The sequence below is a fragment of the Monodelphis domestica genome, chromosome 7 (assembly GCF_027887165.1).
Source record: "Monodelphis domestica isolate mMonDom1 chromosome 7, mMonDom1.pri, whole genome shotgun sequence".
NCBI lineage: Eukaryota > Metazoa > Chordata > Mammalia > Didelphimorphia > Didelphidae > Monodelphis > Monodelphis domestica.
In genome coordinates this window covers 23,479,020-23,494,536 of record NC_077233.1, presented here as the reverse complement: position 1 = coordinate 23,494,536, position 15,517 = coordinate 23,479,020, and the positions used below count along the sequence as shown (strand labels likewise).

General features: G+C 41.9%; 1 protein-coding gene and 1 long non-coding RNA gene across 3 annotated transcripts in view; one reads left to right on the top strand and one right to left on the bottom strand.

Annotated features, from left to right (window-relative positions):
- The window catches only part of LOC130455403 (receptor-type tyrosine-protein phosphatase gamma-like), a 40,697-nt gene that overhangs the window by 23,927 nt on the left and 1,253 nt on the right, over nucleotides 1–15,517 (bottom strand). Inside the window, exons 2-10 of the mRNA XM_056804344.1 lie at nucleotides 13,341–13,423; nucleotides 12,998–13,132; nucleotides 10,526–10,660; nucleotides 9,940–10,112; nucleotides 9,128–9,263; nucleotides 7,570–7,716; nucleotides 4,142–4,235; nucleotides 2,227–2,303; nucleotides 1,213–1,341 (exon numbers count right to left, since the gene is read on the bottom strand). Coding sequence (XP_056660322.1) covers nucleotides 1,213–1,341; nucleotides 2,227–2,303; nucleotides 4,142–4,235; nucleotides 7,570–7,716; nucleotides 9,128–9,263; nucleotides 9,940–10,112; nucleotides 10,526–10,660; nucleotides 12,998–13,132; nucleotides 13,341–13,423 — 1,109 coding nt within the window. The remainder of the gene's footprint in view (nucleotides 1–1,212; nucleotides 1,342–2,226; nucleotides 2,304–4,141; nucleotides 4,236–7,569; nucleotides 7,717–9,127; nucleotides 9,264–9,939; nucleotides 10,113–10,525; nucleotides 10,661–12,997; nucleotides 13,133–13,340; nucleotides 13,424–15,517) is intronic.
- LOC130455404 (uncharacterized) overlaps nucleotides 2,276–15,517 on the top strand; it is a 33,157-nt gene continuing 19,915 nt past the window's right edge. Inside the window, exon 1 of one of the 2 annotated variants that reach the window (XR_008913348.1) lies at nucleotides 2,276–3,054. This is a non-coding gene — a long non-coding RNA (uncharacterized LOC130455404). Of the gene's footprint in view, nucleotides 3,055–9,259; nucleotides 9,745–15,517 lie in introns of those variants that run through there. The other variant, XR_008913349.1, reaches the window with a different exon arrangement.

Genomic DNA, 15,517 nt, shown 5'->3' with positions numbered 1-15,517 from the left:
TTCTATGGGACTCCCTTTCCTCATTTGTCAAATGAGGGGCTTAGATCTGTTGTCTCCCTTCAGGCTTAACGCTATGATTCTGACACGATTCTTAAAGCATCTCTGTAAAAAAGGCACTTCGAAGGGGAGGGAAAGAACATGAATCATGTAACCATGGAAAAATACTCTATATTAATTGATTAAATAAAACTTTTCAATCAACTGAAAAAAAAATAAACATTCAAAGAAAAAAAAAAGGACTTATTCATTCTTTGGCGGCGTGCCATGGTGGGAAGATGGTTGGATTTGGAGTCAGAAGACATAGGTTTAGCTGTGTGACCCTGGGCAAGTCACTTGACCCCCATTGTCTATCCCCTACCGCTCTTCTGCCTTGGAACCAATTCACAGTATAGATTCTAAGATGGAAGGGAAGGGTTAAAAAAAGAAGGAAGTCATAGGTTTGAAACCCAGCCTGCCCCTCCTCAGCTAGTAGCCTACCTGCTCTCCACCTCGGTTTCTTCATCAATAAAATGAGGAGGTCAAGCTCTAAATCTATGACTATCTGTGACCGAGGTCCAGGGAGGCTCACAGATTTGCCCACAAGGGGAGGTTATTTGTTTAGATTTCAAAACGAAATGCATTTCAGTAAGGATTTTCTAAGAGCTTTCTATGTGCCAGGCAACTTGCTAGGTCCTGAGGACACACAGGGAAAAGTAAAAATTGTCCCTACCCTCAAAAGGCTCTGAGGGGAGAGAGCAGGGCTTGGATGGGGCAAAAGGAAATGACATCTTTACGCTCCATCACCACTAACTGCAATTGAACATTTCCTTCAATTACTTAAAAACATTATTCTAAGAAGAGCTCCAAGACAAAAAAAAAAATAAAAATAAAGATGAAGAATCCTTGTATTAGGGGAAAAAGAAGAAGGAACCACATTTAGAGACAGGAAATGCTCTGCCCAATATCCCATGGCAGAGCCTCAAAGAGAGCCAGACACGGGTTCCCAGAGGCAGAAGGGAAAGAGGGGAGCACACGAGGGTTTGGGGGACTATCTGTGCAAAGGCTCAGAGGAGGGAGATGAAGTCTTGTATACGTGAAGGCGTCAATGAGGCAGGGGAGAGAGTTCACAAGTGGAATCATTCTAGAAGGCAGAGCTGGAGCCAGCTGGTAAAGAGAACCGAGAAATTCCATGGCCCGGCGCTGGTGGGGCAGAAGCCATGGCGCCTTCCTTACCAGGCTCTGGTTGTCTGGCAACATGACAATGATCTGTGCGTTATGATCCCAAATCATCCGCCAGAAGTCTTTCGTGGTGTGTGGCAGAGGATGCTGGGTTATGATGTATTCGTTGCTCCTATGGTAGCCCTTTAATGGGAAGAAAAAAAAAACCCCACTGTGACACCTGTGCTATTCCTGACACAGACAGTTCTGCTGAGAGAGTGCTAACGTGTTTGCGAAAGGCAGCCGAGCATCTGACTCCTTCTTCAGTGTGCTTCAGCTAACGCAAAGGCAAATTCCCTCCAACTCGGCTTCCACTGGCAATTCCCCGGCTGCTTTTGCTGAACGCTAATTTCAACGTTTATTTAAACATGTGGAAGGGTGAAATTAACAATCGAAATGCATTATCTTAACTCAAAAGAAAGAAAAGAGCTTATCTTGACTCAGAGTAGCAGTTCTGGGCCCCCACTCTTAAAGGCTCTACCCTCCAGAAAGGCTCATGTTTTCATCTCCTGTTACAGGAACCAGGAAATTGGCCAGTTAATGGTGATCTTCTATTTAACCCTTTTGGTTTAATTGATTTTTTCCCCATTCATTTATAATTTATTTTATTTATAAATTTAATTTAATTTATAAACTAATTTATAAATTTAATTCATACATTTTAATTATAAATGAATCTATAATTTTGTTCTTAATTTTAATTATAAACTAATTTATATTTATTTTTATTTATACATTTTAATTATAAACTAATTTATAATGCTTATTTTTAATTTATATATAAATGTTAATTATAAGCTAAATTATAAATTTGATTTATAATTTTAATTATAAATAAACTTGTTTATTTTATTTATAATTTATAATGTCTATAATTCATAAATTTTAATTATAAACTAAATCATAATTTTTATTTTTAATTTTATTTATGAAATTTTATTATGAACTAATTTATACATTTATTTATGAATTAATTTACAAAATTCATATATATACACATTTATATATAATTAAGCATTGATGTCTCACCATGATATAGGACGCATTTATGTAATCTGTTCCTTTCATTCCAGGCAAGGGTGCAAGGCCCACTCTAGCACGTTCAGCTATGATGGGGAAAAAAACCAAAACACAGAAACAAAAATCACTTTCTCATTTTTAGACAGACCCAACTGAGAGAGCTCCCTGAGAGCTCTGTAATGAGTTAAGTCTCCGCCCCCCAACCCACCCCATTCCAAAAAAGCTGTCTCTATTTTCATCAGCCTAGAAAATGAAATGCTTTTGCTCATTCCTAGAAAGAAAATCATTTCAGAATCATATTCAACTGCCAGAAAGGTATTCCCAATGGGTCATATAACCAAGAGCAGGGCCTGAAGCCAGTAGAAGACTTCAAGATATTGTTGATATTAGGGTTCTGGATTTAGACTTTGAAGAAGACTTCAGAAGTTATTGAACTCAAGCCCCTGCTTAACAGATGAGGAAACCGAGGTACAGGGAGATGTTAGTAACTTGTCTAAGGAAAAAAAAATCTTTTCAGAGATGGGATTTGAACTGGGGTCCTCTGAAGTCAATCAGGGCTATTTCTACTGGACCAAGATTATGCTTAAAAACAGTACTTTGTTCCTTTCTCATGTTTCTCACATAAACGTAATGCCTGAACCTATTCCTCTGGGGCCCTTAGTGAGGTGAGAAGCCAGAGCCCCAAATAGGTGAGGAGATTCCTACTGATGAGTTGACTGCCACTCTAGAAATTCCTTCCAGAACCCTAAAATTCAAGACATCCACCTCCATGCCCTGACTTCCAAGATTGGGATTGGGGACAATCAACTGGCCAATCCTCCCGAATGATTTAATCAGGTGAGTTACAAATGATCATTTCTATGCATGGGGAGGGAAGCTAATAGTTTTTAAAAGCTGTCTCCTGGGTTCTTCAGGAAGGGCTCACTCTGAGAAATCCACAAATCCTTAAGCTATGAGTAGATGGAGAAATGGTGGACTTGGAAACTGGAAGTTTAGGTTCAAATACTACCTCAGATGCTTATTAGCTCTGTGACCTTGGGGAAGTCACTGAACCTCTCTGACACAGTTTCCTCATCTGTACAATGGGAGTGTTAGGGGGAAATTAGGTAGTATCATGGATAGAGCTTTAGGGCTGAAATAAGGAGGACCTGAGTTCATATCTGGTCTTAGACCCTGGGCAAGTTGCTTAATCCATTTACCTAGCCCTTGACCACAATTCTGTCTTAGAATTGTTACTAAGAACGTAAAGTTAAAAAAAAATGGGAGTGTTAGGCCCATTGACCTCTAAGATCTTTCCAACCCTGAAGCGAGTTAACACTTCAGTGATAGCTGCTTGGCTAAAAAAATGTGCAGAATTTACTTCTTGGAATCTTGAAATGAACAAAAATGAGAGCTCCATTTGGATCACAGATTGAGAACCAGAAGGAACCTTAAAGATCATTTGGCCCAATCCCCTCAATTTTATAGTTAAGGAAGGAAAATGACTTTTCCAACATCGCACAGGTCGTAACTGTTTGGACGCAGGTCCTCAGACCTCAGACCCAGCATTCTTTATGTTCTGCCAAACACTCTCCTTAGATTTTTGATTTAGAGATGGAAGGGACGAGGGAGGCTGTCGAGTTCAGCCTTCTCATTTTATGTGAGAAATTAAGTCATTTATGGCTGGATTTGAACTTGGGCTTTCCTGACCTGAGCGCAGCACTCTAGACATTGAACCACCTGGCTGCCTTACTTGGTGCTGCCAACTGTATTTGTAGCCCATGTGAACCCCATCTAGTTGTGTTGGGATGGTCCACAGATGGTGCTGGCTGAACACACCTTCCAATTCCACCTTGCTAGCATCTGCTTCTCCATGCAGAACCCAAGGACAATCCATGACCCAAAACTCCCTCCCATTAATCATCTGGATCACTGACAGTCTTACCTGGCACGACGGATGAGTTTCTGTTCTTCTCCTTATTGCATTCTTTCTGGGCACTAAAACACTCAACGTACTTTGCATTACATTGTGTGACCAGCTGAAAAAACAAACAAACAAGACATGCCTCTATGATCAATTCACCCCCATGGCAAAAGAGGCCACTGGCCGGAGAATCCTAGACTGGACATGACCGATTCCATAGTCCTAGAAGGGGATGCTGCTCCTCTGGGGAGGCCCACTTGCTTATCATTTCTCAGGTAGATGGGACACTCGGGCAGGCATATTGCCAGCAAAGGGGAGGCATGGTGCCTTCATTTGGAATGGGATCATCGAGAAGAAGACCTCCTTGAGGGCAAGGGTTGGTTTTCCATTTTCTTTATAACCTCAGAGCCCAAAGTAGGTGATTAGTAAGTGCTTCTTGACTTGAGAGCTAACTGGTTGGCTAGCAGAATGACTTAAAATCATGAAAAATATGTTTAGGGTTTTGATAAAACCACAGAGAAATTAGACAAGATCTGAGGGCCAATGGGACCAGAAGCTCTTTTCGTCAAAACAGTTGACCAATATGATTTCCCCATCTCTTCTGTTATAGTCACTGGGTTTAACTCCAGCGTTGTGCGCCTGAGTATTGATTGGGCTGTTTATAATCCATCCCTATCTAGGAAAGGCTTCCTTTTCCAAAAGTAATGGTAACCAATCCTGTAATGGTGGGAAGGAGATAAGGGTCAGATCTGTGATGACGCTGGCCTAAGGAACCCCCAGGTGAGGACCAAATTCCCTCTACCAGCACAGATTTGAGACTTAGAACCTTAGAGTTTCCTAGAGCAATGAGATGTTAAGTGACTTGTCCAGGATCACACAGACACTTAATACCTGAAGCTAGGTCTTCCTGGATTCAAGACCAGCAAATAGTTCACTTCATCTAGGCAGGATTTGGGGATTTTTCATCCTGCCTGGCCTTTCCCCAACTCTTGTCAGTTGTCCCTTTCTATTTGAGTTTCTGTGGTGGCCAGAACCCCTGAAAGAACCAATTATAAGGCTTTCCAGCCGAATGAGCCCGCCTCTTTGTGGGATGAACATTTTTGAGAGGTGAGTGTGAATGGTATGGGAAGTGTGGAAAAGGGTAAGAAAAGCAGAATTTCATACAGTTACCAGAAAAGGTACTTCAATTATTTTTATAAAGGTCTTATTCTAAGCATTTAGATGGGTTTCAAAATCTCCCCCGTTCCTGCTGTTAATTGTTCACCTTCAATGGACTGTCAGGCGTCTGCTTTACTTGTAGAAGAGAGAAATACCATATGACCGTGGTAGGGTTGGGGGTGGGAGGGTGAGAGGCAGCGCTGGCCCATTTATCATTTTCCCATCACTTGGCACCTGCTCTAATTGGCCTTGCAGTATCGTTTCTGGAGCAGAGATTCAAATGAGGGGAGCTTATTTCTGGAGGGGATATAACCACAGAAAGGAAAACTGCCCAGATTGGTCATATGCTGCCGCCATCTTGACATTATTTTGGCCACTATATTCACACTGCCTCTTCTTGCTGTCTCTTTCCCCCTCTCCCACTCTCTCCTCTCTGAATCTCTCTCTCCTTCCTTCGGTCTTTCTATGTCTCTCTCTCCCTCTCCTCTCTGTCTCTCTCTCTGTCTCTGTCTTGTCTCTCTGTCTCGCTCCTTCCCTTTGTCTCTCTCTCTGTGTCTCTCTCTCCCTCTGTCACTCTTTGTCTCTCTCTCTCCCTCTCCATCTCTCTCTCTTGTCTCTCTGTCTCTCTCCCTCCCTCCATCTCTCTCTGTCTCTGTTTCTCTCCCTCCCTTTGTCATTCTCTTTGTCTCTCTCTCTCCTCTCACTCCGTCTCTCTCTCTTGTCTCTCTGTCTCTCTCCCTCCCTCTGTCTCTCTCTCTGTCTCTGTGTCTCTCCCTCCCTCCATCTCTCTCTCTGTCTCTGTGTCTCTCCCTCCCTCTGTCACTCTCTTTGTCTCTCTCTCCCTCTCCTCTCACTCCGTCTCTCTCTCTTGGCTCTCTGTCTTTCTCCCTCCCTCCGTCTCTCTCCCTCCCTCCGTCTCTCTCTTTGTCTCTCTCTCCCTCTCCTCTCACTCCATCTCTCTCTCTTGTCTCTCTGTCTCTGTCTCTCCCCCTCCTGTCCCTCCTTCCCTCCCTTCCCTCCATCTTACTTTCTGTCTTAGAATTGATGCTGAGCATCAGTCTAAGGCAGAAGAGTGGGAAGGGCTGGGCAACTGAGTTTAACTGCCTTGACCAGGTCACAAAGCTTCTCCATTTCTTCTATAAGTAAAGCAGAAGCTTTGCAGTAAACTTAAGGTGAACAACTAACGCAGATGACACAGTGGGCCTTGAACCCATCTAGAGGCTTAAAATCAGACCTTTATGAAAAAGACTCACGGTGCTTTTTGGGGGGAGGGATAACTCTTTCTGCTTTTCTTACCTCTTTCTATGAGCTGTTAAAGCTTTAAGCTAATATTTAAAAGAAAATTGGAAACACTCTGCTTACATGATCTGAATCAATATCTCATCATCTAGAGCTATGCTTATATCTGAATATAAATGCAATTATTTATTACACATTAAATAGACCCATTAAGTATTTGCTGTTTATTGAAGATAAGGTGAGTCACCCATGAAAACAGCTTAGAAAAACACCCTACCTTTCATCTTAGAATGAATACTGCGGATTGGTTCCAAGGTAGAAGAACAGTAAAGATGAGCCAATGGGGGTCAAGTGACTTGCCCAGGGTCATATGGCTGGGAAGATCTTCAGCCAGATTTAAACCCATGACCTCTTATCTCTAGGCCTGGCTCTCAATCTCTTAAGTCATGTGGGTACCTCTGGCAATAGTTTTTTTAAAGACTATTTTTGCAAAGAAGGATCTAGAAATTTTCTATATTAAACAAGAATCAATGAGGCCAGCTAAGGAGGAAATTAATCAATAGTTATTGGACAAACCAATCAAGAACATGGATAAGGAGGATTCTGATGCTTTGGTTACTTCTCTAAATTCTCCATTTTCTAAACGGCCAAATTCTCTAGGAAAATCTGCTTTTCTCTGTGTGGGGCCCAGTCAGGTACTAGCTGTTAATGACAATAACAACAAGCTTTCCTTTTTGGGTTGTGCCAACTGGCCATTCGGTCGCAGAGCCTCTATTCTATGCTTCTGTGAAACCATTCCTTTCCCTTGGCCGCCATGTTAAATCCAACTCAAGTACAGTCACGGAATTTTGCCTGTGAATACATTTTGTCTCTCTGCAGTAGGGCAGAGATGATCATTGATTTAAGGCTGGGAGAGGCCAAAGATCTGCCATCATAGTCTGAGGTTCAGAAGGGATTTGTCAGTAAGGGGGCAGGACGCACAGCCCAGCGTGGCTTCAACCCAACGTTCTCTCCACTCTGCAACTCTTTCTTGGCCATTCTGCCCTTCTTACCTTGAACTGTTTTTCTAGACGTGTCTTCCCTCCCACACCAGGGATGAGTATACTGTTGACGTAGCTATGCAGCTGATTGGAGGCGACTTCTGTCTCCTTTCCCAGAATGGCTTCCAACAAGGCATCATGAATAAAAATGTACTGCTCCTGCATGGCAAGATTAGAGGATCAGATAATCAGTGATGGTTGATGGACAATCACGGAGACCTCCTCCAGGAAGCTCTCCCAGATGAATCCACAATCTGCTGTCTCTTACACTGGATTCTTTTAGCATATACACCGCTTATAGGTATATACATCCACTTGTGTAATATATTAGTGTATATTTATATATTATGTACATTTATGTAAGTGTGCATGAAATATATGCATATAATATATATATATATACACACATATAATTCTTAAGCAATGATAAAATAAGAGAGGGTCAGGTCATGAGTTTTTGTATATTGTATTATTTATTAGAATATTTTTACTAGAATATTCTAATAATGTATATATATTATATATAATGTATTTATATATACTATATAATATATCAATAATAATACTTATTAGAATTATTCTAAAATAGAATATAATTTCTATACCCAAACACACACATATTGGGCAACTAGGTGGTACAGTGGATAGAATTTCAGACTTAGAACAGAAAGATTTGAATTCTAATCTGGACTCAGACACTATTTGTACGACCTTGGGCAAGTCACTTCACTCTGTTGGCCTCTGTTTCTTTCTCTGTAAAATGAGCTGGAGAAGGAAATGGTGAATCGCTCCAGTGTCTTTGCCAAGAAAACCTCTAATGGGGTCATGAAGGGCTGGACATTACTCAAAGATGATTGAACAATATCAAAATTTTATATGCATAAAATCTATATCTATGCATGCTTAAATATATATACATAGACCTAACTTGCCACATTCTCTAGTTGTTTAATCAAAGTCTTTTTCTTTCTCAAATAGAGTAAATCCTGAGCACAGAACCTAGGCACGGGGGCCAGGCACATCATAGTCTCTCTCTTTTTTTCCTTGAATATTAAGCTCTTGTTACATACTTTAAAAATGGATATATTAAATTTAATATGAGAGTAATGAAGCTGGCCAGCTTTTCTCTGTCCTTGTCCGTCTTCTGCTCTCACTCTTCAATCAATAAAGCATTTATTAAGATCCTGCTCTACGGCAGGTACTGTGAGTGCAAATGTAATGAAACAGCCCTCAAGGAACTTGGGTTTTCTTGGCAAAGAATCTGGTTTCTTAACACAGCATGCCAAGAGACTTCCTTTTACAGAAGGGGAAACTGAGTTTCTGAGAGGAGAAATAACTTGTCTAAGGTCACCCCCCCTCAGTGGTAGCCAAAGTGAGGGTCTACCCTTGGCGCTCTACCTCCAAACCCAACCCTCCTTCCCGTGCCCCAAGCCTCGAGGAGAGGTTGCCTCTGCTCCCACCAATCCCCAGGAGATCACGGCACACCTGGTGACCCTCCTCTCTGGGAGGAACTCACCTAGCAGCCTGTGGCTGCATCCCAGAAGGGCATCCTGCCCTGTTCCTGGCTTACCTCCGTCTGGACGAGGTAGTTCCGCTGCGTCCTGATGTGTTTCAAGAATCCCAGGACGTTAACTGTGCTTTTGTCTTTGATCTGCTGCAACATGCTGTCTATGACGATGTAGGTGCCCGTCCTGCCCACTCCGGCGCTGAAAGAAACCGCGGACAGCGAGGTGATGGGATGCCCATCGGCGCTCCTCCGCTGGCCCCTCAAATGCCTCACAGAGGGAACCCACATTCACATGCCCTCTCTTTGGGTAATGGTCCTGCTTACAGGGGCCATTTTGACAGAACTGTGTGTGGGTGGGTTGGTGATATGCATAGTAGGTCTTCAGCAATGTGGCTTCTTGGGGGATATTCTTATTGATTCTATTGTAATGTTTACGAAAATGAAAAGAGCTCACAAGAGTGGGAAGAGATTTTTAAGGTTATTTTACTTGTAAATTATGTGCAAATTTTAAATTATTATTTCAAGATACTTAAGTTAAAAAATGTAAAAAGAACAAGAAGGAACCTCCTTGGCCATTGACAATGACCTCCTCTTTTACAGATGAGGAAACTGAGGCTCAAGGAAGTTGAGTGACTTGCTCAAAGGCACACCAGTGGCACACCACTAGGACTCAAGCTGACGTATGTCTTCTGACTGCAAACCTAGTTTGTTCCACTGCCCCACACTGCCCTTCCTATGGTCTCCATTGGGTGATCCTGTGACTGATACTAGCTCTAGGGCCCCGGGAAAAACATGAAGCCTTCCTGGCACTTTGCCCTAGGTTCTCCTCTTGGCTAGCTGCCATGCCCTGTGGAGCCCTGGGAAGCTGGGCTCACCTGCAGTGGACGAGCACGGGCCCCATGTCTGGCGTCCTGGCTGCTGACGACCTCCTGACGAAGGTCAGCACGGGGAGGGCATATTCTGGCACTCCCATGTCAGGCCACTGGGTGTAGTGATACTGGATCACAATTCTTTCATTCTGGCGACCTTTAGGGTTTCCCTTCTGGCCCTACACAGAAAGATGCAAAGAATTTCTTTGAGATAGAAAGCTGTGGACCAGAAGTAAATGTTTTAGGGCATGATGATGTTACTAAATAACAGCAATAACAATCAGAGCTAGCATCTCTACAGCTCTTTAAGGCTTGTAAAGTACATCCTCAATGTTAACTCATATAATCCTCATGAGAAGAAGTTGTTCTTATTATCCCCATTTTCCAGATGGGGAAATGGAGGCTTAAGAGCGTTTTCCCCAACACAGATGCAATAGGGCTTTAAAACATTGATGTCGCTATTTTAAAGAAGATGCATTAAAACACACACACACACACAACCAAAACAGCTACCTACAAAACAAGTCAAAAGCCCTTCTCAGAATTTCCAAAATGGTGCAAGGGAAGAGGTTCAGGTGACCCACTCACAAACCTTTTTCACTTTAGTATTTCTGACTGAAAAACGACGGACAGTGTAGCAGGCGTGAATCTTTGTGCTCTTCAGTGTGACGATAATGTTTCCATATTCCTCACTGTTCTCTGTTGGCCAGTACTGGTCACATTTTCTCTGAGGGAAGGGAAGGAAGGAAGAAAGGAAAGAAGGAAGAAAGAGGAGGGATGGAGGGAAGAAAATGAGGGAGGGAAGAAAGAGAAATAAAGAAGGAAAGAGAAGAAAGGAAAGGAGAGAAAGGAGGAAAGACAGAAAGAAGAGGGACAGAAGAAATGAAGAAGAAAGGAAGGAAGGAAATAGAAGGGGGAGAGAGAAGGAAAGAAAAACAGAAGAAAGCAGTCTATTAGTTAGAATAAAAGAAATATGCATTTAAAGAGATGTCTTTAAAAAATAAACAAACAAACAAACCCTTAGCTTTCATCTTGAAGTCAATGCTAAGCATTGGTTCCAAGGCAGAAGAGTGGTTAAGGGCTAGATAATGGGAGTTAAGAGATTTGCCCAGGGTCACACAGCAAGGCAGTGTCTGAGGGGAGTTGCAGTGGTTTCCTGATTCGGTTGTACTTGAATGGAACCTGCTGCTTGATTCCCAAAGTCCCTTAGTCACCTCCCCATTCTCACCTCCACTAACCAACACAGATTTGAACCCAAGACCTCCCATCTCTAGGTCTGACTCTCAATCCACTGAGTCACCTAGATGCCTGCTGGCTTCTATTCTAATACTTAAAGGACACGTGACAAAACAAACACAAGGAACTTCTAGTATGAATAATTCTCTACAACAATATAGCGCTGAACCCATTTATGAGTTTAGTGAATAAATCCCAGGGAGTTGCCCAAGGCTCAAAGGTTAAAGGACTTGCCCTACATCATAGCAAATACATGTCAGTGGCAGTGTTTGAACCCTTCTTGACTCTAAAGCATAGGAAAGCCAGTCATCTTAAATAGCATTTAGTGGGCATGACAGAGGCATTGTGATAGGAAGAGACGAGAGGGAGCTGGCCATCTAGAAATCAGGAGGACCAAGGTTTAGGTCCCAAATGTGCACAGTCTGGGGTCTAAGATGGTAGCCTGCATTGGCAGGAGGGATTTCCCATCTCGAGTTCCAGCCAGTGGTATTCCAATCTGAAGATACTAAAAAAAAAAAATTCTACCATTTTGAGCCTTAAAAAAAAAACTTTATTATATATATATATATATATATATATATATATATATATATATATATATATATATATATATATATATATATATATATATATATATAAACCCCCCCCCCCATCTGAAATTCACTAACTCTCAACTTTGAAACAAATTAGATTCAAAATTCCCTCCTAGGTGCGGGATTGGTTCTTATATAGACCAATCGTGTGCCAGGAAATGAGGGGCGCCACCTTCCTAGCACGGGATTGGTCCAATTCAAGACCAATCTAATGCCAGGAAGTAGGGGTGTGTGTGGTCCCTCCCCCCAGCATAGGATTGGTCCATTCAAGACGAATCCACGCCAGGAAGTAGTAGAGAGGGACCCCAGGGCATGCTGGGGGATGCAGTTTAAGACCCACAAATACCATACCTCTCTCTACCGTGCAATCCAAATCTTGGCTTCCTGTGACCATAGAGACTGGGCTCAGTGGATCTGACTCTTGGAGCTACTGGGGGAAACATGACTTCTGTGTTTACTTGTGAAAATGGGGAGTGTATTTTTGGTCACGAAATGAAGACAGGAGTCTCACCCCCTTTCTAGCTTTCCCTATGTTTTTACTTTTCCCTTCCTCATTCATTCCATCATCCAGGTAGCCGAGGCCTGCCTGTTGCTCCTCAAACATTGAATGGAAAAAGATAAGATGGAGTAAGAGTAGTTGACATAGTTCTTTAGTGTTTGAAAATATTTTCTGTTCATGATTTGAGCCTTGTAAAAACAGAGAGGCGGGGACTATATGTGCTATTATATCCATTTTATAGATGAATCAGGGAGATGAGGTGACTTGCCCAGAGTCACACACAGCTGTCAAGGGAAAGAGGAAGGATTTAAATTGATTTCTTCCTGATTTTACTTTGTCAGTCGATTCTCATATGACACAGCAAAACTGAGGCAAGGAATAAGTCAGGCACTTGGGAGAGGCCAAAAGGAGGGAATAAATCAGGTTGGGGATTGAATCTCAGTTGTTTTCCAGAGGTAGTTTAAACTCCAAATTGGCATTCTTTTTGTTACAGCAACATACAATCTGATTCTAACTCTTTATTTTACAGCTGAGGGAAAAGGGTGACCAGGGGAGGGATGTGACTTGACTATGATCATTAAGATAGTAAAGTGGATAGCAGAGCTGAGATTTGAATTCAGGTCTCTAGACCCTAAATCTAACCTCCTCTATTGTATGGAGTCTCATTATCCAAAAAGTTGATTTTGATTAGAGACTGTGGACAGTGGGATTAAGGTTCAAGAATAGAGGATCTTACCCTTCCTTTCTCCACAAGATTTGTGATCATAATGATGATTCCAGTGTTTTGCTCCCAAACCATTCTCCAGAAATCTTCGAATGTCGACTTGAGAGGTCCCTGTGTGGCCACATAGGCTTTCGCTTTGTTGTAGCCCTTCAAAAACAAACATGGCGCCATGTCAGACAAGAGCAGCTTCCCCAACAGCAAGCAGGTCAATGAATGATCTAAAAGCCTCCCCAGATCAGGTCTTTTGAGGATCTGAAGACAAGCCCACCTAGGGCTGCAGAGAGAACATGGGAACATCTGCCAAGTTACTTATTCTCCATTTTCATGCCACGCTTATAGAAGGGTTCCAACTTACGTCAACATAGTTTGCATTAATGTAGTCACTGTGCTTAGAATCTTTTCCTGGTAAAGGCCTTAATTTCACTCGACTGTGGTCATCTGTGGGGGTAAAATTTGTCAAAAAAAAAGGACGTTATTCAAGAGAAGACAAGAATATTGAGAAGGGGGGATTTTATCTATCTTTTGTTTTTTCATCTTATTTTTAAACATATCCTTCCCTACCCACCTACAAGAGTGAGTCTTCCTTTGTTACAAAGAATAAAAGAAAGAAAAGGCAATTCACTAAAACTAACAACATATTAGTTAAGTCTCAGAGTGGATGTTATATATATGTATTATATATAACATATTATATTTATATTATAGATATTTAGATAGTATATATTATATACATAATAATATATATTTATACATGTTATATATTTTATACATTTTATTTATATTATAAATATTTTAGATATTTAGATATATATTGTGCACATTATAACATGTGATATTTATATTTTATACATTTATGTATATTATATATTATATAAATCATATATTATATTTACATATAAAGCTTTACTTTCCATCTTAGAATCAATACTGTGGATTGGTTCCAAGGCAGAAGAGTAGTAAGGGCTAGCCTAGATGGGTGTTAAGTGACTTGTCCAGGGTCACACAACAAGGAAGTGTCTGAGGCCAGATTTGAACCCAGGATCTACCATCTCTAGGTCAGGCTCTCACTCCACTGAGTGACTTTGCTGCCCCTGAACGTTTGTTTTAAATAGATGGCAGAGTCTGATTCCAGGAACTTGATCTGAGACTCTTTTGACTCTTGTCTTAGGAACAAAAGATGCCTCAGTGTGACTACCAAGCAGGAGACCCTCCGTTAGGTCAGTCAGGAGCTGTGACTGCTGCCATCCTGGCTGGAAATAGAATTGCCAAAGCAAACGTACACTTCTGCTTAGAGAGAGGCACCGAGCCCAGATTAGTGCAAGCCAGAGCAGATCTGCTTAAGGTCAGTCATCGCATGCATCAGTGCCCACGTATGTCGGGGCTGTCTCCGTCAAGTCAGCTCATTTCCCAGTGGCTCAGGTTTAAAATATGGTTCCAGCAGTAACTGGGGCTACTTGAGAAGAACATTACAGGAGCAGTTGGGTGGCCCAGTAGATAGAGTGTCAGGTCTGGGGTGGGGAGGTCCTGGGTTCAAGTCTGGCCTCAGACACTTCCCAGCTGTGCGACCCTGGGCAAAACCACCCCCATTGCCTGGCCCCTGCCTTTCTGTCTTAACAGTAGTTCTAGGACAGAAAGTATGGGTTTTGGGGGGAGAAAAGAAGAATCTTACACAATGGTCCCTTTCTCTGTCTCCCCGGTGTGTAGCACAGTGCCTGGCACAGAGGAGGTGCTTAACACATGTTTGTGGACTCTGCCACTTGCCACAAAAGCAATCTGGCGATTTGGATGACCTGGCATAGTCCACTGGCTCTTGTCTATCTTGGACACCTTGGCGCCTTGACTTCCGTGCTTCCCTCTACCTGGAGCCCCTTTATTCCAAGAGCCGAAGTCTTTAGGTCCCTCAAGGTCCAGTTCAAGTGCCATCTGTGAAGGTCACTTATCCTGACCCTCTCAACCACAGAGACCAAATGTGACCCCCTGTACAGATATGGAAGATGTGACAGGTCACTTAGTCATGTTCAAATCCAGCCTTAGACATTGATTAATTGTGTGACTCTGGGTTAGTAATTTAAAAACTCTGTTTGACTCAGTTTCCCCATATGTAATAGGGATAATAATATATATTATATTATTTTATATTATATTATTATGTATAATATATAATATATTATATTGATAATAATAAAATAGGAATAATAACACCTACCCCCCACTCCCTGAGGTGTGAGGATCAAATGAGATCATAATTATAGTGTATTTTGTGCCTAGCTCAAAGGAAGCACTATTAGCTATTATTATTATGAATCCAATTTGCCAAGCCTGCTTTTGTGGCAAATGGCAGAATCCACAAACATTTGTTAAGCATCTGTTCTGTGCCAGGCACTGTACTAAACACTGGGGATAAAGAGAAAGGGAACGTTTTGTAAGATTCTTCTTTTTTTTCCTTCTAAAACCCATGCTTTCTATTCTCGTTAACAACTGTTAAGACAGAAAGGAAAGGGTGAGGCAATGGTGGGGTACGTGTCTCGCCCA